Genomic DNA, 23,765 nt, shown 5'->3' with positions numbered 1-23,765 from the left:
TGTTTGGCAGTTGCTTAGCGCCTCCCGAAGTCCTCTGTTCATGTTGCACTCTGCGCAGCTCCCTGATGGTGCAGCCATGTGCCACAGTCTGTGCAGTTCTTCTCAGCCTTGGCATGAAGCACGGCACCGAGCCCATCTTCCTTCCCAAAATGTATTTTTTACATTGATGCCACCTTGGAGACTGTTGGGGTGAAGGAGCCGAGCATTCTCCATAGGTATTCCAGATCATAGAATCATTAAGGATGGAAAAGACCCCTAAGATCCCCAAGTCCAACCCCAACCCATCCCACTGTGCCCACTGCCCACGTCCCTCAGTGCCACATCTCCACGGTTCTCAAACACCTCCCTGGGCAGCTGTGCCACTGCATCACCACTCTTTCTGAGAGGACATTTCTCCTGATATCCAACCTGAATCTCTCCCAGCACAGCTTAAGGCCATTCCCTTTTGTCCTGTTGCTATCTCAATGAAGATCCTGAATATTCAGCACCTGTGGGGGTCTCAAAGTCAAACCTGAGATGTGCAGAAGCGTTGTCTCTGTAGGATCCATCTGCAGCCCCCCTCCCAATTCGGGGTGGGAAGAAACAGGAACACCACAAGCTCGTTCCACGTCAGTGTTTCAAATCAGTATTTTTTTTATTACAGAGACTCATTGGGTTGCTCACACTGTGGCAGAAATGTAATAATATAAGGCCCAGGGAACATTCAGAGGTAAGAAAAAGAGTTCTCAGCCTGTGAGACTTCACCACCCCTTTGCTCCCATCAGAACTCTTTCTATAAAGCAAAATCCAAATACCTTCTCCCTTCCTTCCCATCCATCCCTCAACCCAGGAATCCACACCGGGAAGAAATAGTGCACAGTGTGTGCGTGGCACATGCAGCTCCCCTGGGAGCACAGGGCTGGAATGTAAGGACGACCAAAGCAGAGGTGGGAAGTGCTCAAGGACACCGTGATGTGGGACAGCCGAGTGCCTTATCAGAGCTCAGCAGAGCCACAGGAGCCAGGCCGGCCGCCAGCACCCACATCCGCAGCGCATCGCCCCTTACAGCACAGAGAACACAACTGCAGTACAACGGGTGAGTAATGGTAAAGCACGTAGCACTTTCAAACCTTTATTTTCTGAGGGGGTTTTACAGGATGGGACGTATTCGTTTCGTTTGTATTTTCATTTTTCGTGTGTGTGTGTGTGTGTTTCCCTGCTTGTTTCTTGGCTTAGCCCTTTGTTTTGGTGCCCAGTGATTGTTAAATTCGAGCCCTGGGAGTGAAACTTATAGGGGTGGGAGGGAAAGGGACCAAAAAGCAAAACGACATCCTGCCTTTCTGTGCCTTCCTCAGCTCTCCCCATCCCCCACACCATGACCCGGGTGGCCACAATGTCACCTGCAGCTGCTCTGCTCAGAAAGCCCCGTTTCCCACATCCTCTGGCTCTGCCTTCCCTGCACGCGGGCAGTCTGTGCTGTTAGTCAGGAGTTAACAGGAGTCGGACTGAGAGCGGATATTTAGGACAGGAACAGGGTTGGTCAGTTGTGAAGATGCATTGGAGAGGGAGAGAGGGCTGGTGAGAGCGGGTAGGAACGGCCGGTGGGTAATCTAGTGGTAACAGGTTAGGCTATGAAGGACTGTTATTTCTCTTAGCACCGATACTACATACGTTTAGACCTATATTAGCACCTTGTTCCCAGGGAAAACAAAACAAAAGCGGTTCGAAAACCGAAGGAAGTGGGAAGGTTAAAACAAGACAAAGTTGGCAGCAGAGGAGGAAGCTGAGGCTTTAGATCACCAGATCCTTGTCTATGTCCTCTGTGAAAGGAAAAGAGAGAGTTGAAGTTAGAGGGTGATGCTGCCCTGCACCCCTTCCCCACTTCTCCCCTGCGTTCCGCTCCCAGGGACCATTGCTTCATCCCAATGGGGGCTTTTGGAGGGGGTTTGCAGGCAGGTACTTACGCTCCTTAATGCCAAAGCAGCTGGCCCATTCCTCCAGGGCGATGTACTTGTCGTTGTCTAAGTCGCAGGCCTCAAAGAAGCGAGTGGTGCAGTGCTCCATGGGGATGAGTGGGGCACGGAGCGGGGCCAGCTCAGTGTGGGACAGGTACCTGCAAGGTTCCCATGCACTCAGTATCCCATCGCCAGCCGTGGGAGCCAGAGCGGGACCTCAGCCCTCACTCTTTCAAGCTGCTTTCCCAGTGCCCTCCCAGCATCCACCATTGACCACTGTGGAGGTCACAGATGTGTGTCTGCTTATGTAGCCAGCTGTGCTAGTCATTAACGAGCCTGTGATGGAGATGCTCACTGGCTGCCCCCTCCATGGGGCTGTGTGTGCAGTCGCTCCCAGACACACATCCAGCTCACAGCTAAGCCAGCAACTGCTCTTCGTCCAAAGGCCCCGGGGATAACTTCAACAGCTGAAAGGTGTTTTAGGGGACTATCACCCAATCTGTGCACTAGATCTGAGAATGCTGAAACTTCACCCAAGGGAGGTGGGAGCCGCTCTTTCTGCAGCAGAGCAACAGCCAGAAGGTGAAGCTGCCTCTTGCCCAGCTTCACCCCTGCTGGATGTGTGCAGTTCTTGCTCTCCATAATGCTCATGTCACACCTCCAGCTTGCTCCAACTCCTGCTGCCACCAAACCACCTCGGTCAGGGAGAGGTGTGGGGTGCCCATCCCACTCTGCTGACACTCACCCATCAATGGGGTGCTGGTCCAGCTGCCCGAACTGCCAGTGCACGGGGAAGATGTACATGTTGTAGTTCTTCTCAAAGTCGCGGGCCAGCAGCTCCACGGTGTGGTCGCCGGCCTCCAGGCGCTTCTCATTCTCGTGGATCTTCTTCACCTGTCATAGGAGAGAATGGGGGCATTCGTCAGTGGGGATTAAGGCATGAGGGGCTTCTCTAGTGGGGCTGCACGTGGGGTGTCAGCATTTCAAGGGAGAGCTCTCTGGGTGCATGGAGAGAGCTGCAGGACCCAGGGTTTGGTTTAGTGTCTGGGAGTGATGCTGGGGTTTTGGTGCACGTGGATGTGGAATCCCCCCCCGTGCTGGGCTCTGTTAGTGGGGTGAGCTCCTGGGTTCCCTCCCCAAGCCCTCACCTTGAGCTTCTGCTTCTCGGTCAGTAGGTTGTTGTCCTCATCGCGCTCATACAGGGTGATCAGCACATTCTTCAGCCAGTCCCGCATGCGCAGGGGGAACTCTGTCAGCTCAGTGTCCAGGCAGGCAGGGATGACTGGAAACCATACACAGTGGTCAGCATCCTCCCTTCCTGTCCCTGAGCCCACCTGGACCTCTGCTCTCCCTTAACCCCTGGGCTAAGGGGATGTGCTCAGGTTACCCATCTGCCTGCGTAAGGCAAGGGTCCCACTTACATTTGCAAGGCCCGATGTAATCCAGGTGCAGCTTGTGTCCCTTCTTGGTTCCCTCCAAGGTGCACTTGGTGGCAAAGAAGTGGCAGGAGGAGTCATAGGTCTTGTTGTCAGTGCCACAGACCTGCACAGGATGGGGAGATGCTGCGTGAGAGCCTCCAGAAGAGGCACGTGACTTCTTCCCTGGGGTGGACAATGGGACCTGCTACCTCTGGACCAGCTGTGCCCCTTAAGGGGGGTCCCTCCCTGCTCCCACCCATCAGCCAACTTCTGCCCTCACCTTCTCAAAGACGCCGGAGGTGGCCGGGCAGCTGGAGGGGTCCTGGCACACGCACATGGGTGAGTTGTTGTCATCCACCTCGCACACCTTGCCATGCTTGCAGTGATGGTTCTGGCAGGGATCTGGAACAAGCCAGGGAGTGATGTCAGAACCTGCCCTGTGCCCCCCCAGGGAAACAGAGCCTATCCCTCAAGCTTTTCCTGGGCTTCTTTGGAGTGGCTGTGTGTCTCCTACCCCTGGAAGAGATGGCATCTCCACCTGTTAGAGGGCAAAAGCTGTGGGACGTGGGAAGAGTGACTCACTCTCTGCGACGATCTCCTCTACATCTTCTGTAGGTTCCTCAAACTCTCCCACCTCCACTTGGACAGGGTTGGCCCCCACAGGCCCCTGCAAAAGAGGGCAATGTGTCCATGGGGCGTGCACAGCCCCACTGCCCCGTGCTCTGGAGATGCTTTGGAAGAGCTGATGCAAGAACTTCTTTCAGGCAAACATTGATGCCTGGAGGAAGAAACCTGAGAAACATCGCTCATTTCCACCATGGGGAATTTCCATAGCACAAGGGAGAGCACCCCAAGGAGAGGTTTCCAAGCCCTTTGCTCTTCCCACGGCAGTGTGCCCCATGAGGGGTGGGTGATGGGGGGGCAGCACAGTCACCTACCTCTGTGGTGAGATCTTCAATCACCTCCGTCTCATCAGGCAGAGCCTCTTGCTGCAGGGAAAAAGGACCATGAGCTGGGGGCCATGGGGGCAATGATCCCAAGGCGGTGACACCCTGGGATGGGTGGCAGTGTCACCTTTACCCTTGGGTTTCCACCTTCCCCCATCCTTTGGGGACTATAAGAGAGCGTGAAGCTGCTCTGCCCTTCCCATGGTGGGGGGGGAGGGGGGGGTCCCAGTCTTATTCATTATAAAAGAAAATCCCCATCGGATACATTGGGAATCAGATGCATCCCTGTTAGGTGTAGCGGAGAGGGAGGTTTCATTACTCACCGGAGCTGCCAGGGCTTTGCCTGCCAGGCAGAGGAAGAAGAAAATCCAGGTTCTCATCTTGCAGCAAACCCTGAATAAAGGAGAGGAAGAGGAGGGATGAGCAAAGAGGGCACCTCAGCTCCCTGTGCCTCTCAGCTCTGGGCTGAGCTCATAGCTGGCAGTCAGACACGCAGAGAAAGGTGCTTGCTCCATTTCCTGCCTTGTCTGGTCAGTGCTGCAGCCCCACATGCTGGCTTTTAGGGCTGAAACCTTAAGCCAACTACTCTTTCCAAGACAAATTCTTTCTATTTTGCGAAGTGAGAAGGTGAGGGTTTAGGTTTCCATCACTTTCCAGGATGCATTAGAAGAATTGCACAAAGATGGCTGTTCCCATTTCCTTCACAGGAATTATTTCAGACCAAAAAAGAAAAGTGCTAAAAGCCTCTGCTGAGAGCCCCAGGAACAAGCAGTGAGAGTCTCCATGATTTTGTTTGTCATTGAGAGAAAGTGGAGGAAGGAAAGAGGGAACAGAGGGGTAGGCTGCTTGGGGGTTAAATGTGTTAGAAAAGTGCTTCCCACTTGGACTCAGACATCTGTAGGGGTGGCAGGGATCAGGCATCCATCTCTGGCACCCCAAATGCTGTGGTTTCTGCTATGCTTTTTCTCTTTCCTGCTCAGGCCTGAGGGTCCCAAACTGGCTTGGAGGGCTGTGATGCAATCTGGGAAGAGAGCTGCAGCTGTGAGCTCACCCTGTGTGCCCTCCTGGTTCCTGCTTGGCAGGATGAAGCACCTCAGCTGGGTGCCGGATATGCCAGCAGCATCCCATGCCCTGCGGTGGGATACCTGCTCCATTCTACCCTCTGGGGTGGTGCTCCCCCCACTACTGAGGTCAGTCATTGTGCCACGGCTCCCTCTACTCCATCTGCATGGATGCGGCTGGGAGCTCTGCCTTTATTTGCTGGGGAGGCTGCTGAGAGCTCTGCTGGGACCTGACTGAGATGGCTGGCTCTGCCCTCCTGGTGAGGTGGTTTTTGGGAGGAGAGGTGGAAAAGTACTGAATGTGGCCATTTCCTCCCTTGCTGCTGTCCCCTGGCTTGTAAGGGCTGCTCCTGGGCTTCTCCCAAGGGGCTTGTTTGCCTTGGAAGGTGCTCTGAGGTTCAGTGAAGCTCTGTGGCCAGAGCCCAACCTGGGGGAGAGGCCATGGCATGTGCATGTGGAAGAAGAACCCAACCCCAGACCAAGGCCCTCTCAGATCATTTCCCCAAGCTCCTAAAGCACTGAGTTTCTAAGTCTGGGCATGCAGTGAGCTGGGGTCAGGGAGTTACGTGCTTGCTAGGAGCCAGCAGACAGCTGGAGCTGCTGGTGTTGTGTTTGGAGGAAGAAGGAGCATGAAAGAGTCTGAGCAAACAACTTGCTGAGCAGTCCCCTGCCAGAGATAGGAAAACAAGTTTATTTGAAAAACAACATCTTCCTGGAGTCAGAGGCTGCACACAGAGGACATTGCAGTATTTGTGAGACCCTGACTGTTTTGCAAGGGCACAGCCTTTCCTGAATGCCTGATGGCCAAAACTCCTGAAATAACAGCTCAGGAACCTTTGACGTTGCTCTGGCAGAAGAGCACAGCTCGCCGTGCAAGTCAATGAGTCCCTCCCTGTGGGCCTGCCATGGTCCTGCTATCCAAGAGGATGCTACCAGCCAACAGGTACCAACAGGAGGCAGCGCTTTCTAAGAAGCCAGAACCTCCTGGGCATAGGGAGTATGCTAGGCAGAAAGCATTCTCTGCCAGTGATGGCACGCGAGGGCTGGCACAGCTGTGGGGTTGGCACAGCAGTGGGGCTGCTCTGGTAGCTGGAACCATGATGAGCTCAGAGCTTTGTGCAGGGACTGTGGATCGATATTCCCTCTGCTCTCACTGGGTTTTATGTGGGGAGCAAGGGGGGAGGTCAGAGCACGTTGTCCCCATAGCCCAGACAACACTTGACCCCATTTGCATCTTAAGTGGGGTCTTCATCTCCCTGCTGCTGTGTAAATGCGGTCTTGTGGCTCCCATAAATGCCTCCTGATGGATCTGCTCAGTCCTGGTTGTCTCCTCCCATCCCACCAGAGTGCTTCTGTGGGTGGAGTGGACAGAGGATGGAGGAACGTGGTCCATGTGGCACTGGCCGTGGCCAGGGTTGCATAAGCCCCATGGGATGCCACGTTAGCGTGGGGAGGAGCCTCTGCCTGGCCACTTTGACAGCTCCTCCCCGAGGCACAGGACAGGCAAGGACCCCAGGCCTAATGCCACCTCCCAGTACCACAAGCAGAGGTGGGTGATGGCAGGACAAGAACCCTCCCACATTTTGCTTGGTGTCAAAGTGTGGCTACTGCAGAGGGTCCCCTCACACACTGTGGGCTCACAGGGCCAAGAGAAATTCCCTTCAGCCATGCACATGCTTGCACACACCCTGCCCACCACATCTCCCCATGCAGTCACTAAAGGCACAGCCACCCACCGCTGCACTATTAACCCATAAACCTTGGAAACCATTATCGAGGCACTGTGACTGCACTTATAAGAGTAGCAGATCTTTACAGAGCTCACAGCTATCGGGGTGAGAGCCCTCACACCAGTGCAGCTGTGTGCTGGCCTGAAGCTGTCACAGCTTGCCTTGGTCGCAAATTACATCCAGAGTGGGAAACAGTTAAAGCAGCACCAAGAGAAGAGCAGGGATGAGCCCCTTGCGGACTGCGCTTGGGAAGAGGAAGCAATGCAGCTTTGGGCTGTCTTGCCTGAGCTTCTTTTGCTGCAGAGCGCCGTGCCAGGTGCAAGCGGGTCCCTCCGGCTCCCGGGGAGCACAGAAAGCCGATCTCTCACTGATGTGCAGCTCCACAAAGCAGAGAGCAAAGACACCCCCTTCCCCCCCCCCCCCCCCCCCCCCGCTAAATACGCTGCAAAAATGCGAACCGTCCTCAAAGCATTCCCTGGGCTCGCGCTGCCGCGATAACAGCCCCGACAACCATCCGAGCAGCGGACCCAGGAGTTTCCATGGGAGCCGACATTCCTCCGGGGCTGAGTCATGGAAGAGCAGAGGGCTGCGGAAGGAGGGGCTTGCAAAAAGCTTGAAAAGTTTATTTCTGCTCTTCCCCCTCCTATCACCGCCCGCATCCCCGCTCCTGCCGATGTGGCAGACAATAGCCGGGCTGCAGCAGCTGCGCACTGCGCGACAGCCTTTAATTTCTACGTAAAACCCATCCGGCCCACCCTGCCGGGGCTGCAGCCGTGTATTGTTGTCCTTGGAGGGGGTGGCGGAGCGTTTCGGGCCGTTCCGAGCGCTCGGTGCTCCGCTCACCTCCCCCGGCGCCCCCGATTTCACTGCAGCTCGAAAGCGCTGCGTGTCGCTGCGGTGGGAGCTGAGCCCCCGTCCCGCACAGTGCGCTCCGTCGGGGGCACAAAGCGGAGTTAAGGCCGTACGTCACCGCACCCAGAGGTCGGCTGCTGCCTTTAAAGGAAGCGAGTCCTGGGCTCCTCTGCCCGGACGGGAGTAGCGGCTGACTGATCCCAAGCCATCAAAGCTAAGCCAAAAAAGAAAAGAGCTTTGTCCCTCCTCCCCCGCCTCTCCCTCCGACAGCTGAGCAGCTGGAGCTAAGCAAAGCAGGGCAGCCAGCAGGACCTGAAAAGGTTTCAAAGTCTGCTCGGAACAAAAAGCTGAGTGTCTCGTTTTGTTGTTTTCGCAGGAGAAAAAGAGAGCGGCCGCACTGAGAGAAAGCCGAGAGCTCTTTTGTTCGTCCCCGAGCCATCCCGGTGAGTAACATCGCTGCCTCAGCCCGGACCGCGCACGCTGGGGCCGATTTGCTGCAGGTCGGTTATCCTTATGGGCCCCTTCCAACTCGGGATATCCTATGTGGCCGGACCTCGGTCCAGCGCATCTCAGTAAGGAAATAACCCACAGCCTAGAGGGGAGAAAGGGGTAAGGTCCGGTAATTAGGGGCGGCCTGAGCTGTGCGGTGAGGTGACACCGAAGCCGGGGGTCTGGAGGTGAAACCGAACGACAGTTTAAGAGCTGAGATGCTGCGAAGAGAAGCGAGAAAAGGAGCAGGAGGGGTCCCCAAAGGCATCGCACGGTGGTGGTCGGGGCTGAGTGTCTCGGGGCGGGGGGGGGGGGGGGGGAGGGAAGGAGTGAAGGAGCGGGGCTGTGGCCGTACCTCGTAGTCCCGAGCAGGGCTGAGGGAACTCCAGGCGCTGGGAAGGACTGGAGGAGTCTGCAGGTTTTAGAAGGAGGCAGCAGGAAGGCAAAGTGTGGGCTGGGTTTCCTCTCCTCCTCCTCCTCCTCCTCCTCCTCGCTATCTTTCCAAATCGGTCTCTCCCTCTCCCCGCGGTGGGCTGTCCCAGCCCCAAGTGCGGGCAGAGGCGCGGCCCTGAGCGCAGGGCAGGCCAGAGAAGTCAACCGGACAGAGGGGCTGGAGGGGACCCTGAGTCCCCCACCTACGCTGCTGAGATGAGTTTGTCAGTTCTCTGGGAGGAAAGCCGTGTCCTTGCTCGGTTTGTGCAGCTCCTAGCACCGTGGCATGCATTATAGCATGCGGTGCTGTTGTTTTGCAGTAGTTTGGTCTCCGAGCTGGTGCGTTCCATGCTCAGGAGGATGCAGAAGAAAGGGGAAGGGACATTGCTCCTCTGTTCTGTGCTGCCATAAGGAAATGCCTTGTGGGAAGGGGGAGGAAAGTGTGATCCCCATTTTCCAGAGTGCAGAGAGTTATGGCATGTCTGAGACATGCTCCCAGTGGGCACAGAAGTGCTTAGCTGGGAGAAAAGCTGGATATGCTGGGAGAAAAAGCCCTGTCTTGGAAATTTGTAGGCCAGTTCAGTCTAATATCATTTGGTATTCTGACCTTACAGCCCATTACTCAGCCTGAGCAGCTGCCCAGCCAGAGGCAGCCAAACAGCCAAACCTTTCGGGGCTGTCTTTGCACTTCTGTCCTTCCTGCTTAGGATAAAGTCCCCAGCACCCCTCTCCTTGCATTTCACCGCAGCAGACAGCACAGCCATAGTGCTGCACTGCGGAGCAAAAGCAGCAGCCAAGAAGGGGGGCTGTTGGGTTGCTGGAGTTTAGGTGTCCCTGAAGAGTGTCTCTGCTCCCGGTGCTGGCTCCTGTCTCTGCTGAGTGCCTGATACTCTGTGATGTATAAATCATTGTCAGCACAGCCCTCACAGCACTTCTGGTGCATGTGAAAGGAGCAGATGTCAGCACAAACATCCGTGCGGCCAAAGAGAAGCGAAAAATAAACAGAACAAAAAGGAAAAGGAGAAGGGGAAAAAGAGATAGTGGAGGGGGCTGCGTCACCATTGCCACTTCCCATTGAGATGGGGACTATCTGCAGTCAGGATCCTAGGAAGGTGACCAGGAAGATCACAAGGAGCCTGCTGTATGTGGCTGCATGCTGCCCAAAAGCCTTCCCTGGCTGCTGTGTGGATGCTGCTGCCATCCACATGGACATCCCAAAAGGGACCACCTCTGTGCCTACAGAGGATGCTTGGTGATGGTGCCTAATGCCACGTGGGTCCTTCTAATAGGGGCAAGCACATCTGGAGCACCTTCTGCCCCTCAGCTCAGTGCCACTCATAGGTTCTGTGGCTCCAGAGGTCACACATCCCAAGGATCCAAGTTTCATTTGGCTGATCCACACCCGAGGAGTTGAATGCTCTCTGTGCTGGATTAGTCACGGCTCGCATTGAAGTCATACAGCTGTTGGTAGTTCTGTGGAGGAAGAAAAAAAAAAAAAGAGAGAGACATCTGGAAAGAATTTTAGGGAGAGGGAAAAAAAAAAAAGCAAGAGAAAAGAAACCACGTCTTTGTAACTGACAACGTGGCAATTGCTCAGTGTGCTTTACTGCAGCCCAAAGCTAAGCTCTCTTCTAATAGCTCAGACAAATGGCATTGCCAGGAAGATAATTATAACAGGGATCAGGGATTTCTTTACATACGTGGCGGCTTAAACCCTGGGTTTGGGAGAATGCAATGAGAAGGCTGGTGCAGCAGTGCAGCTGCTGGAAATGCCATGTGCTGGCATGAGGGGTCCTGATGTCCTCCTGGCTATGGAGAGGAATGGGACCCCCATCTGCTGTGCACATGGGGCGAGCTCCTATGTGGGGCACACTGCCCAGGCTGAGGGGATGGCAGGGATTGGGAGGCAGAGCTGGAGCAGCTGGCTGGCTCTGTGAGCTCAGGCTTTAAGGAGCTATAGAAATGACGGAGGGCTTGCAAAAAAAAAAAAGCCCTCTCTGCATTCACAAGGCTTAGCAGGGCTGTCGGAGAGGAGGTGGAGATGTCAGGCTGCCAAGAGAAAGCATGGACCTCACACATCTTGAGGGTCATCGGATGTATCTGAAGCCCAGGTGCCAGGCAGGAGGTGGCCCAGGGTTCTCATCATCTTCACAGTGCTCGTGGTGCTTTGCCCAGCTTGTGGTCCTGCTTGGTGCTTCCTGCACCCTACAGCACCCTGATGCTCGCTCCACTGGAAATGCAAACAGGAGCAGAGCTCGTGGGGCTTCACCTCGGCTTGCAGCAAAGCCAAAGAGGTTTGCAGGGCTGAGCGCTGAACTCAAGATAACCCCAGTTCCAAATCCAAATTTCATCATCCTCCTGTAAGCCCCTTGGGCAGATCTGGGCTGGAGCAGTGCAGGGAACCCTGGGGCTCCCCAGGAGGTGAACAATTCTGCTCTAAGGGAAGGAGAGAAAAGTGAGTGGAGAAGATACAAAGGGATTCATAACCCTGCAGTCACAGACCTGCTGGTGTGAGCAGTCTTCCCTACTCAGTTCTGGGAGGGAGAGCAAAGGGTAGGAAGGGAAGAACTCTCCAAGGGGTGTTTTTGGAGAGGAGTGTTCCTGCATTAATCACTGGTGGATGCTACTGCCAAACAACGAACCCGAAGTGCACACAGATAGGCAGGGTGCCCTGGGACCTCTGTGGGAATGTTGCTCGGTGAGCTGCCATTGATCACAGTGCAGTGAGCTCAGGGCACACAGCTGTGAGCTGCAGCAGGGAAGGATGGGGTGGGAGGGGAAGAGGAGTGAATGAGTGAGTGTGGAGCGCTGCTTCTCCCAGCATCTTTTCCAGTGCCTGTTCCTGGAGGGCTCTTTGAGAGGCTGACACAGGTGAGCGGGCACTGCTCTGCTGGAGGCAGATGGAGAGAGAGGAGTGGCTGTCACTGCAGGTTTCCAGCCGGAGGGCTGTGGGAGGGGAGGAGAAGCCCAGCTGTGCATGGCTCTGCAGTGAGTCACAGCCCGGCAGCAGCTCTGTGTTCCCGCTGTGTGCGTGGGCTCCTCCATGGGAAGGAGCCTTCCACCCTTTGCTCAGCGTGCCCCTGCAATAAGTCCAGTATCCAAAGGGCCTCGTTGCCTTTCCTAAAAGGACTTCCTTGCTGCAGGGGGCTGTTCTGCATCTCTTCATGAACACGGGAGTGCTGTGTGCCTGGGCTGTGGGCTGAAGGCTCAGCCCAACTTCTTGGCTCGGTACCTGCGATGTGCAGAATGTGCCATAAAGCTTCTGCAGGAATAGTGCAGCAAATGCTGGAGGCTGCAGGCAGTCCCACCTTGCTTCAAGCGTTTAACTAAGGTGCACTCTTGAGTCCTCCTGGGGCTGACAGGTGCCGCTTGGCAGCTCCTGAAGCTATGAATAGAGCTACTTGAGGAAGTACACAGGAATCCACCTTCCAGCCCCTGGGACATAGAGGGAAGGAAGCGGCTGAGCAGCTCCTTGGCATGGATATGCAGCATGGAGCCCCCAAAGGCCACCCTTGAAGGGTTCGGGAAGGTCTCTGGGATCAGCTGCCTCCATGTTGGCACCCCGATGGGGCTCTGCAGGGTACATGCTGGGTGTTGGGGTACCCCATGTGCACCCACACGCCCCGGGAAGGTGCAGCTTTCAATCTGTTGCTCTGACACTTTCTGCTGGAGCCGAGCTCACTTCAGGACAAGCCCTGGCTTGAGGTGTCCCAGATGATCATGCTGGGCTGCCAGATGCAGGAAGCTCCATAAAGCTTAAGCAGGAGACAAAACAGAGTTGTTTTTGGCAGGACATATTTGGGAGGATCCTGTACAGAGGGAAAAGACAGTCACAGGTGGGCTCAGAAACGGGCAAAGATGGTATAGGAGAGACAGGAGGAGGTGCTTTCTGACAGCAGGGCTGTCATCTGTCCCAAGCTGATTTGTAAGGATTTCACTTTTCAGCATGAAAGAAACCAGAGTGGACACAACGTCCTTCACCAGCTGGAAACACAGCAGGACGCTGTGTTCTGCTTATGAGGGCATATGCAGAAAATACCTCATCACTGCTCCAGTGTGACGAGTTCTGGGGAGCTCAGTTTAGCCCTGAAACCTGTTTACTTCCCTTCGAAAACCACTGCCCAGCTCGGCTGGGTTTGGCAGCAGCAGTGGGGCTGCGGGAGGACCCGGGGCTGCTCCGTGCCTGCGGGCTCAGGCAAGGTGGGACGTGGTCAGCCCCAAAATAGCAGCGGGGCTGTGGGTGAGCGCTGTGACTTTCCATCCCCTGCCCAGCCCGGGGCTGCCTCCTTCTCTTGGGACCTTCTGCTAAAATTAACAGTGCTGCCCCATGCCCTGCGCTGCTCTATCGGCAGCTGTCTGAGGGGGTGGAAAGCACACTTAAAAAAAATAGATGTGTTAGATATGGATGATTCCCCTTTAAATGTCTCACTTGTGGGGGGGGGGGGAGGGGAAACAAACCAAAAACTCATGGAAAAATGTCTTCACTTGCAGTATGAACCCCGGGGAGGTCCATAGGCTCTTTCCTTTGTGATGCTGTGACTGCAAACCAACGTTAATCATATCAAGAGTCTGCAAAGAGCAATGAGAAAACAACAGAGGGGTGAAATGAGCACTGATGATGCCACACCCCCAGTCCCTTAATTTCACCTCTATTCTTCACCCGCAGACTTAGAAACAAGGAATGTTATGGAGAATGTTACAGCTCCCCCACCACGATTGTAAATCTGAAGTAAGAGTTGGAGGCTTTCTGCCACCTTCTCCCTGTGGGGGTGAATTTTGAAACCCTCCTCCCTGGGTTGGGTTGCACATTGTTTTGCAGGGCGATGATGAGTGGTGCTGGTTCCTGCCCAGCTCCCTCTGTCTGAACGTGGCCCTTCCAGCGTCTGTCCCAGGGCTCCTGCTGTCCCCTGGAGGTTCGTGGAGGGGGTGGCCCTGGCTGACCCCTATCTGGGATGCATGGGCCCTCGGTGAGAAGCCTTAAGGAATCAGAGCTGGCCTCCTGGCTTCCTCAGCTTTGTGTTCTGATCATTACTTTGACATACACCAACCTCAGGGCAGGGCGAGCTCGGAGGGCTGCTTCTGAAACTGGAAAGCTGAAAATCCCCCCAGTGGTTGGAAGGCCACAGGGAGGGCTCTGGATGTGCCACATCTCTGCTTTCTTGGCTTCTCCCCTGGCAGAGGAAAAGCTGAATTAAGAAAGCAAACGGAGAGGAAACCAGGGAGGAATAACAGCGGCACTGTGTGCCGAGGACAGCTCTGGACTCTGTCCTGTACTGGTTGCCCTGGAAATTGGATGCTTCCCACTGAGCTGCCCACTTTGCTGACTGCTCCTGGGAGGGGAGCGGTGTCCAGAACCACCGGGGAGGAAAAAACAAAGGGGAATATGGATGCAAGTGATGCTATCGGGGTTTTCTCCATTAAGGGAGACCCCAAGCTCTTTTCCCAATGCCTTTTTGGAGACAGTCTAAAGAAGTAAACCCCACCAACTCAGCTAACACACAAAGTGAGGCAAAATCCAAGGACTCTGGGGGATGGCTGTGGGTCTGCAGCCCTGCAGTGGGGCTCATCCACAGAACCCGGGAGGCAGCGTGGTGCTCAGCACAGAAACGCCAGCCCCAGGGCCACAGCATCCCTTGGGAGAAGCAGTGGACCAATGCTTCAGCCCAACCAGGCAGAAAAAGACTCCCTGCAATCAGTGCCCAGCCCCACCTCTATGGGCACTGCAGTGAGTGCCCCCTGCAGCACCCTGTCCCATGCAGCCTTCTGATGCCAGCACTGCACTATTATTATTATTATTATTTAAAGGTATGCACAAGAGATTAAGCCAGCAGTCCCTGTTATGATTGCTGGGCATTATGCTCCATGCTGACGCTGGCTTCTGCGGGCCAAACTCCATCCATGGCCGAGCAGCTGCTTCAGAGGGGGGATTTAACTCAGCTGAGCGTGTTCAGACACATTCCTGCTGCATTCAAACGTCTCCTTTTACTCACCAGGGAATGGGCTGAATTTGTTGTTTCAACGTTTTCTCATCCATCTGTTGGAAAATGGGTGAGCTGGTCCCTGATGGGCTGAGAGATGGCCCTGTCCTGGGAATTCCCTACCAGCTGTGTTCCGTGGGAAACTCGGACGCACTGCAGCATCTCAACACAGCACGACTGGTCTGGACCAGCGAGGACAAAGCTGGGAAGCAGCCAGCAGCCCTTCAGGAGTTGGGAGAGGACAACAGCAGGGCAGGATAGCAAACTGGGAACCTTGCATCGTGCCCCATGCGCTGCCTCCCTACCTGATCCCTGCCACTGCTCCCAGTGCCACCACCTGCAACAGCTGCGGGGCTGGGAAACTCCACTTGCCCGGAGCCTGATAAATTATACCTTAGTCCTGAAGGGGCTCGGGCTGTTTTTTTTTTTTTGCAAACACATGCAGCACAAAAGCTGCCTTTCTCCCTCTCATTTGACTTTGTTTTCTCTCCCTCCTCATCTGCTTTCAGCCAAATGGGTGAATAGCTTCAGTATATACTGCAGGAGGATAAAGCCAAGGCTGGAGCAGTGGGAAGGATGCAGAACAGCAGTGCCCTGTGCCCGCTGCCTTCCGGAGGGGTGGGCACTGTTTGCCACCCTCGCTCTGTAACGCAGCCTCCATCGCCTTGCTGAACCCTTTGAGACAGCAGCACTGAAAGAAAATATTTGTGCTCTGGCTAGCACATGTGCACGCTTCCTGCTCTTGAAATCCCTAATTAAGCTTGTTTTTTATTTTTTTTTCTTGTTGTTTAGAAAATCCCTCTCTTTTTGGACAGGGATGTTTTCTTCTAAGCCATCAGGGATCACCGTGTGAAGGAACGGAGGGGGATGTCCCATCCCTTGTCTGCTTTCTGCAGCCTCTGGGGTTATTTTGGAGATTCTCTCATTTACTGGGTGGTTCAGCTGAGTCCAACCTCTCCTTGGGCTAAAATCATATCCTGTCAGTCAGCTGGTAATTAGAAAGCACCAAAAAGCCAGTGGTGCTTAAGGCAGTGCTGGGGTAACCAAGGCAGTTTCTACTTCTGTGGATAAAGGACCGAGTTTGGAAGCTGTAGATGTTTCCACTGAAATCAGATTTTGGTTTAAAAAGGGGAAGGAAGGTAACATGGGGTGAAAAATGCCTCCCAGGAGCGCAGCAGCACTACAGCACTGCTGCAGCCTGTGGGTTCACCCAGCTCTTACTGGTGCTGCGCTTAGAGATGGCCCCTGCATACCTAAGCGAGGTGACACAGAGTGTTATCACCCATCTCTGGCTGCATGCTTGTGGCCTTGGAGATGCACACTGCACTCCCTGGAGGTAGGACACCAGCAGGTAGTCTTTCTGCAGACACCTTATCTTATCCCAGTGAGACAAAGGAAGGCAGAGAGCATTCTGCAGACTGCCCAGCCTGGCTGAAACACTCTGTTCCCTGATAAGCTTGCAAGGTTGATGGGGTAACACAGGAGATGCTATCCTGCTGGGCTGTGATGGAGAAAACAAGCAGCCCTGGTCTAATAGGAATCACTGTTGTTCGGTGTTCTCCCTAATGTGCCTGTTAGGAATAGGATCGGTGCAGCAAGGACAGCAAACATCATGAGGCACACATACACAGAGTCTCCATAGGAAAGCAAGGATACCCTCGGGGAGGTCTGGGAGGCTGCAGTCCTGCAGATGGATGCTGAAGCTGCAGGCATCCTGGAGGAGCCTCCCAGCTGGTGGAGGGCAGAAACCTCTGCTTGTCTGGCTCAGAGATAAGCAGGCTTCAAGCAAAACAGCAGGGAGGATAAGCCAGGGGAGCATGGACAGAGTAAGCTGCAGCCCAGACATCAAGGACGAGCAGCCTGGTTTCCAGCAAGCCAGACTGGGAGTTACTCCCCTGTGTGCACAAGGACGGCTGTCTCCAGGCTCAGCAGTGCCACAGTGTGCCACTCAGCTCTGCACCAAGCTAATGGCACACACCCTGACCCTGCACATGACCATCAGAGCAGAGCTGCTGGGCATGCAGCTGCCAGTAATGGGCTGGCTGTGTCTGGGAGGAAGCTGAAAGCAGTAATTAGCTAATATTGGCAAAAATATCAGCTCAGAAAATGCAAGAAAATGATGCAACGATGTTACCTTTATCACTGAGCTTTTCTTATATTAAAAAAGTAATAAAAAGGGTCTGCAATGTGTTCCTTGAAACGTCGGCAGCCCCTGAAAGTGGATCTGCAGCAGTTAGTTGTGCTTTAGATCAATGGTCGAGAAGGACTTGGGAGGTACTGAAGTTCTCCAGGAAAAGATCAAGTTGCAACAGTGTCAAATGTAACCTCAACGTGCAAGTGTGAAATATCTCCGAAATATAAAGTAACCACTTCATTCCAACTTCCGCTGGTTTTCCTGTCTGCAGATCAAGCCACATGTAACTGGTAGACATGGAAGACGTGAAACGACAGCGGACAATCCCTTCAGTGGCTGAGACCTCAACTAAATGGACGGAAGCTGGACTAAGCAACAGTGTAGCCCATAAAAGAGTCCCACATCCCCCTGCTCCGTCCATCCCTTCTGCACTTCTCATCAGCATAGGCATTCTCCTACCATGCCGGTCGCACCTGGGGATCTTGCCCAGCATCAGGGCTTTGTGCTGCTGTTAAACTGTTTGTAAGTAGGCATGGAAGGAGGCAAGAAGGTGAAGGGATTGATCCAGGTGTGCTGAGCTGGGCCCAGGATCCAGAATGATTCCTCACATTCCTATGGTAATGTATTGACTTGATAAGCACTGCACTAGTGCCGAGTCTGTGTGCCTGCACCTACCTGCAACGTGGTTGGCCTGTCAGCTAAATCATGTTGCTGGGGTCCAGTGATTTCTGCCTAGTGGTCTCCTGCAGCCCAAAAGCACGTTTGGTTATCCCTGACCTACAGCACCCACTCTGCAAAAATTCCTTCTTCCCATTCTGAATGGAAAGTTAGTGCGTTCAATGATGGAAGCAAACATCCGCCACAGATTCCCTGTATCTGAGTGACCTTCAGCTGAGTTCTCCCGAGGCACATCCCCCAGGCAGAGCTTGCAGTCAGCTTTTAAAGATAGGTGCGATTTCCTCAGGCCTGCTTTGCATGCGATGGGTAGTTTCCCATCCTTTAAAGCCACTTGTGCAGAAAACCACATAAAGACACACAAGACACACAGACACATGCTGAAAGATAGAAGCAGCACCTCGATTTACTGTGGGACTAGAAACAGCGTATAACCTCCTTCTCTAGATTTGTCCACTTTTGAAGCCCAAATGCAGCTGTCTCCTCCTGCCAGCCCTCTCCTTTCCGACATCTGGCAGGGTAGCAAAGGTCAAACGGCAGAGCAAGGTGGGAGATACACAAACAGCTTAAGCCATCTTATTTGCTGGTCAGGCTTTGAGTTCCTGCAATGAATAAATAAATAAAGCAACAAATAAATAAGTGGGAGGGAAAAAAAAAAAAGCAGAGGCACGGAGGAGATAAAGTTATGCAAAGATGCCCTCTGCTGGCCACAAGTCAAAGGCAAAGGAAATGGCTGATCTTCGTAGGTATTTCAGATGTAGTTCATAGGTCTCCCTGCGAATTGGTAATGGCTCCTGCAGTCAGTACTGTGAGCTGGAGGCACAATTTGAGGCACCAGTCAATTCAGAGCGTGCTCCCCTCTCTCTCTTTTAAGTAGCAGTGTTATTTGATTAAGGTTAGGATTTAAACAGAACTTCCTAGAAGTATTATAAGCATGCTCGTGTGATACAAATTGCAGATTTTTTCTTCTGTTAAATCAGTCTACTAAACAGTGCAGATAGGCTGCATGCACATACTACTATCAGTTCAACTTTTTCTTAAATCATTTTAATTCCTGCTGGTTTAAACCTCCGCTTTAACTTCCTGATTGGGAATTAAATCAGCACGAACTGATTTTGGTGCACCTGTGCTGGATATTTGTGAAGATCAAGCTGGACCATTTTAAATCAAATGAGGCCATTTTCAAACAATGCTATTGCATGAGAAAGCCCCAGTACAGAGCCAGGCTTTTAAGAGATGCTGCATAATAACCATGGACACCAAAGAACAGCACATACAGTGAGTGGGCAGCCCTCTCCTCTCACTTCATTCTCTTTCACTGAAATCCTGTCCACAAAAACCTTTCACAGTAAGGAGGGTGCATGTCAGCATCATGCTGGGGCTCTAGGAAAATCCACAGGCTGCAGCAATCAGGTTGTATTTGGGACAGATGTCCAACTGGACAGGGGCTGAAAGAGTTGGGAGCCAATCTGGAAACCAGCATTGCATGCCCGTAAGAGCAGCAGGGTGCTTCTCCTTTCTATCCTTGGAGGATGTAATTGCAATATCAACGGGATCAGAAGCTGGAGGTTCCTTTGCTAACAAACAACCCCCTGCAGCACCTACTCACAGCTGTCCTTCTGTCTCATCACTGCCCCTAGCATTTTTGGTCACTCTCCCTGGTCATTTCACCAATGTCATTGGGGTCTGTTTTCATTCACGATAAGCTCTGGCAAACTCTAGGTTCACTTGGTAGTTGCACAGAGGCTATGTTCTACCTCTCCACACAATTAGACCATACAAGTATCAGTCAAAACCTCTCAAATTATCAGATGCCATAGTTCTCCTTTGGCTACAGATACTACAGCCATAGCTGGGATCCTATGGGCTTTGCAGAGCAGCTAAGGAGTCCCATACGGAAATGGTGCTGGCTGCATGTGCTCCCACTGCTTCTCCAATATGAGGGGATTGCTGAAGCTAGACCTACAAGTCTCTCCTCTTTTGTGCTTTCCAGGTAACAGTCTGGTTTACTGAGAGAGCTGGAACACGCTCAGATCTCTTCAGTGTTTCATACACCTAATATATACCTAGCCTCCTCACAGCAGGCTACTGCACAGACTTCTCCCCCAGGTAGGATGCGCTCTTTCCAGTCTTCTTTAGAGTTTCCAATAGGGTGTCAACATTGTGCTCTGACTCAATGTATACTTTCTTGTTGGGCAGGTCAATATCAAACTGGACACCTGGAAGGTAAGGAAAAACATTTTGCTTAGTTAGAAGCAACCAAATGGTATGAGAGCAGGGAAAAGCTCACTTTCATGCATTTGTGCTCCCAAAGCCACCAAGTCAATCATACATGCCTCTTGTCAGCAAACCTCTGTTCTGTGACCAGCCAGTATAACCAGAATGGGGTCCCACCAGCACTGGTACAAAGGTACAGATGTGCATTAGGCACCGTAGCTTCTGGGGGGCCTTATTAGGCTAGCACAATCACAAGCATTAACCAGAATAAGCAGAGTTTAAACTAACCACTATAATATCCAGTCAGCTCACTCTGTGCTGAGGTTCGGCATGGATGGGCACTAATGAAGGAGATGGTGTAGAAGTTAAGATGGGGTTGGGGCACGTTTTATCAGTGGCAGTACCAGCTAGCAGCTGTAAGCAGGAAGAAGACAGAGACACCTTCCATGTGGATATCCTACTGGTAAATAAAGGTCAGCCACTCTCAAACCAGTGAGAACTCAATGAAGCTTCTACCCAACCATATAATGTCACAAAACTTGTAAGTATGTAATAGCTTGGGCAGCTCTGCTGCTCCATCCCGTGTTGCTGAATTTGACCAGCATGTCAGAGAGTGATGGGAGAACAGAGGTGCTGAAAACCACACACAGAGGAACTGGAATCACCACAGCCTGGCAGTGGGGTCCTGAAGAATTCTCACAGCCTTCAGCTTGGTGACTGAGAGCTGTTCCCACTCGGTGAGGATGGGTAAGCAGGATGACAAATCCTCCCAACTGGTGAGTGCAGGTCAGATCCTGCTCTCCTGCTGATCTCAGCCCAGAGACACAAGTTATAATTTTCCAGGTTGTACAAAAAACAGGCTGTGCAAGCAACCACCAAACCCTCTGCACAGCAGCTCTTCACCATGAGTGTTCTGCATTTGGATGCTGATGACACATCCAGGGAAGCAGCACAGCTACCACTGGCCTCCAAAGGAATGGCACCTGGCAGGAGATCCACCTCCTCTTCTGCCCAGCCATCCTGAGCAGGGGGGTGCAGCTCCTGGCAGGTTCAGGATGAGGCCCTGGTGGTGCACAGAGCCACCTGATGCCTGAAGCCTCCCCCGTCCCCAGCACCTCCTCCTTCCCATGCTATTTCTCCAGGGGTCACGCCAGCCCTGCCAGCAATCAGCTACCAGCAGCTCAAAGCAGAGCGATGAGGTGCAGAGGTTTCCACCCAGATGCTTCCAGCTGTTACCCACACTGCTTCCTTCTCTAAACAGAGGACCCCAAGGCAGTGATGTCTGTGATGTCATCACACACCCAGTAGCTCAACTCACCTCCCAGTCTGTGCAGGACACGGGTGACTGCATTGGAGCAGCCTTCGCAGGTCATGTCCACGAAGAACTCGTGTTTCTGCAAAAAGACAGGGGAGGGGTCAGGAGCATTCACCACCATCCTCCACACTCTCCTTTGGCCTCAGGGAAGGCAGCCCCAAACTTCCTCAGTCAAAATGTCCAAACGTGCCAAGATGGGTTCCTCTGCAAAACTGAGAGCTCTCAGTACTGCTCCCTGTGGTGTCCTCCCGATGTCCCTCACAGAACAACCACAGGGGACCTCTGGAGACCTCCAACCACGCACTGGAAGCAGGACACCTCCAGGGCCAGCACAGCTCTCTGGGGGTTCTGCTGGACCCATCCCCCGTACCACGCACAGTCCAGGAGGAGCAAAGCCCTCTGCTTTGCTCTGCAATGCCCATCCTATTCTTGTGCCTCTGGGCCCCAACATCAAAAACTCATAACAACATCATGACAGTACGTTTGAGGACTGCTCCCCAGCACTGCCTGCAGTACTCACGAGAGGCACCGGGCAATGCACGTGTGCATGGCCCTAACACTGCCCACTGCGCTCAGCCTTCAGTATGGGACAAACCCTAATCCCCTTCACCTGATTTCCTTAAAAAAACAAAAGCAAGGCTGCTTTCTGTTTCCTCCCCGCAACCCCTCTATCCTTTCGCCCCCCACCACCGTCACAGCACGGATCAGTCCGGAACTGAGCACGACCACGGCCCTCAGCATCACCATTGACCCCCTTTTCCAAGCGGAGCTGGCATTTCCTTGATGTTTTGACAAGCTCACGGTGAGCAGGAAGGAGGGACCGTGCAGTGCCCAGACCTCTGCGCTCTACAAGCCGGAGCTCGTCGCGCTGGCTGCAGCCCCCGGCCCTTCGCAGCCCCCCCCGCCCCCACTCCGCCCCGCAGCCCGCCCGGCCCGGCCCGGCCCGCACCCACCGGCATGGCGCGGCGCGGCTCCCGGCTCCCGGCGCGGAGGAAGGGGCGGGCGCTGCTCTCAGCTCCGCACAGCGCCCCCGGAGCCCGGGGAGGCTCTGCCGGGTACGCGCTGCCCGTCCCCGCAGCGGGAGCTTCGGGGCTCTCAGCTTCGGCTCTTTGCTGCGGGTGTTTGGAGGCTCTTCGATGCGTTCTTAAGGCTGAGCAGAGTGGTTTTTATGGCGTTTTAGGGACGATGTGAGTTTTAGGACAGTTGCTTTTGTTCTGAGAACCGCACCTTGGTTATGTTTCTCTTCCCGTTATTCTGATCTGTGCATTGGAGTTGCTGAGGCTGAAAGCCGGCTCTCTGGGTCACAGAGAAGCAGAATTTCGGCTGAAGGCCCTCGCTCTGCTCACCCCAGGTGGGAGCAAGGCTGATGCCAACTGAGAGGCCAAAAGGCTTAGGGAAAGTGGTTTTGAGATGTGCTGTAGGGTTATTGGCAGATAGAGGAATCGGGGGTCATCTGTACTTCAGAGCATGCCGAGTGAGAGGATGCTGGTCCCCGAGGATGGCTCTGTCTGCTTTGTTTGGCTTCTCCCCGGCTGTTTGGCCCTTTGAAGGAGGATGGGCTCCTTTCCTACACGCTGCAGCAAGGTGGAGGAGCCGGGCAGAGCCCAGCAGCCGTGTTTCTGCAGCTCAGGTGCACCAGGGATTGAGATGGGCTGAGGAGCACTGTGTGGGTGTGAGGCTTCCTGAGCACGTGCTGTGCTTCACGGTCCTCCTGCTCAGGAGCTGAACGTGTAGCTGGAAGGATAACAGGAACGCATCTGGCTATTTGCTCACGCACCGAGTGGGGCTGCGTCCTGGGATTTCAGCAGGCTTTGGCTGACCCTTCCCCATACACTGAGTTTATACCCTCCGGACTGAGCCCTGCTGGGAGACCGAGCAGAAAGGGACGTGGATGGCTTTTCCAGCACGCTTCCATGCAGACGTTCCTTTTGACGTGCACAGGACCTGGTTGCTGTGCTGCTTTATCCCAACCCCAGCTCCCTATCCCTCGGGTGCCGCCGTGGTCCCGGCAGCAGCAGTTATTTTAGCTGTTGCTGTGGGTCATCGCTCTCACGCTGAGCTCCGCAGCAGCCGCGCCGTGATTTATGCGCTGGCAGATTGCAGTGCAGCTCTGCCTATAAATAGCGGCGGTGGGGGAGAAGGATATGAAGGCAGAGCGCGGCCCAGCGCCAGGATCTGCCGGGCACACGGGGAGGGATTTGGGCAGCCGGCAGGGATGTGGTGGTGGGGAGGAAGTCGGTTTGAGAGAGTCAAGTAAATATATCTCAGAGTGCTTCACGTCACAGGTAGGATGGGATATGAGAGAAGCGCAGCCTGCGGGCAGCGGGCCTGCTCAGCCGCCTGCCTGCTTCTCCTCCATGCTGCTCTCCTCAGCGTCCGAGGATCTGTGCTACGTGTTGTTCAGATGGAGCTCCACGGGCCGGAGGAGGCCTAGTGAGGCCCAGTGGTTCTGTGGGGAGCTCGCGGCCTGCTCGACGTGAGGGCCCCGGCCTGGCCCAGCGCCGCCGCCCGCTCTCCTCCAGCAGGGGGTGGTGCGGGACGCCTCGTGCCCGCCCCTCGTGCGGGCTGACGGTCCCTTTAAGG

At 54.1% G+C, this 23,765-nt stretch overlaps 2 protein-coding genes and 1 long non-coding RNA gene across 3 annotated transcripts; 1 reads left to right on the top strand and 2 right to left on the bottom strand.

Annotated features, from left to right (window-relative positions):
• Positions 1-615: 615 nt before the first annotated feature.
• On the bottom strand, positions 616-8,845 carry SPARC (secreted protein acidic and cysteine rich). Its single transcript, NM_204410.2, has 10 exons — positions 8,787-8,845; positions 4,623-4,692; positions 4,291-4,341; positions 3,935-4,019; positions 3,633-3,754; positions 3,356-3,476; positions 3,083-3,216; positions 2,680-2,828; positions 1,944-2,092; positions 616-1,799 (listed from the first exon to the last, which is right to left on the bottom strand). The coding sequence occupies exons 2-10, from the start codon at positions 4,677-4,679 to the stop codon at positions 1,771-1,773; spliced, it is 897 nt and encodes a 298-aa protein (NP_989741.2). The 5' UTR covers positions 4,680-4,692; positions 8,787-8,845; the 3' UTR covers positions 616-1,770.
• LOC107054531 lies at positions 8,208-20,359 on the top strand. The gene is made up of 3 exons (XR_005839627.2): positions 8,208-8,385; positions 14,857-17,592; positions 19,644-20,359. It is a non-coding gene; the product is annotated as an uncharacterized LOC107054531 (long non-coding RNA).
• ATOX1 (antioxidant 1 copper chaperone) lies at positions 18,032-22,180 on the bottom strand. The gene is made up of 4 exons (NM_001277712.2): positions 22,136-22,180; positions 21,186-21,261; positions 19,717-19,869; positions 18,032-18,252 (listed from the first exon to the last, which is right to left on the bottom strand). The coding sequence occupies exons 1-3, from the start codon at positions 22,139-22,141 to the stop codon at positions 19,736-19,738; spliced, it is 216 nt and encodes a 71-aa protein (NP_001264641.1). The 5' UTR covers positions 22,142-22,180; the 3' UTR covers positions 18,032-18,252; positions 19,717-19,735.
• Between the last annotated feature and the right edge of the window lie 1,585 nt (positions 22,181-23,765).

The sequence above is a fragment of the Gallus gallus genome, chromosome 13 (genome assembly GCF_016699485.2).
Source record: "Gallus gallus isolate bGalGal1 chromosome 13, bGalGal1.mat.broiler.GRCg7b, whole genome shotgun sequence".
In the NCBI taxonomy this organism is placed as follows: domain Eukaryota; kingdom Metazoa; phylum Chordata; class Aves; order Galliformes; family Phasianidae; genus Gallus; species Gallus gallus.
This window is presented reverse-complemented; position numbering and strand designations above follow the sequence as displayed.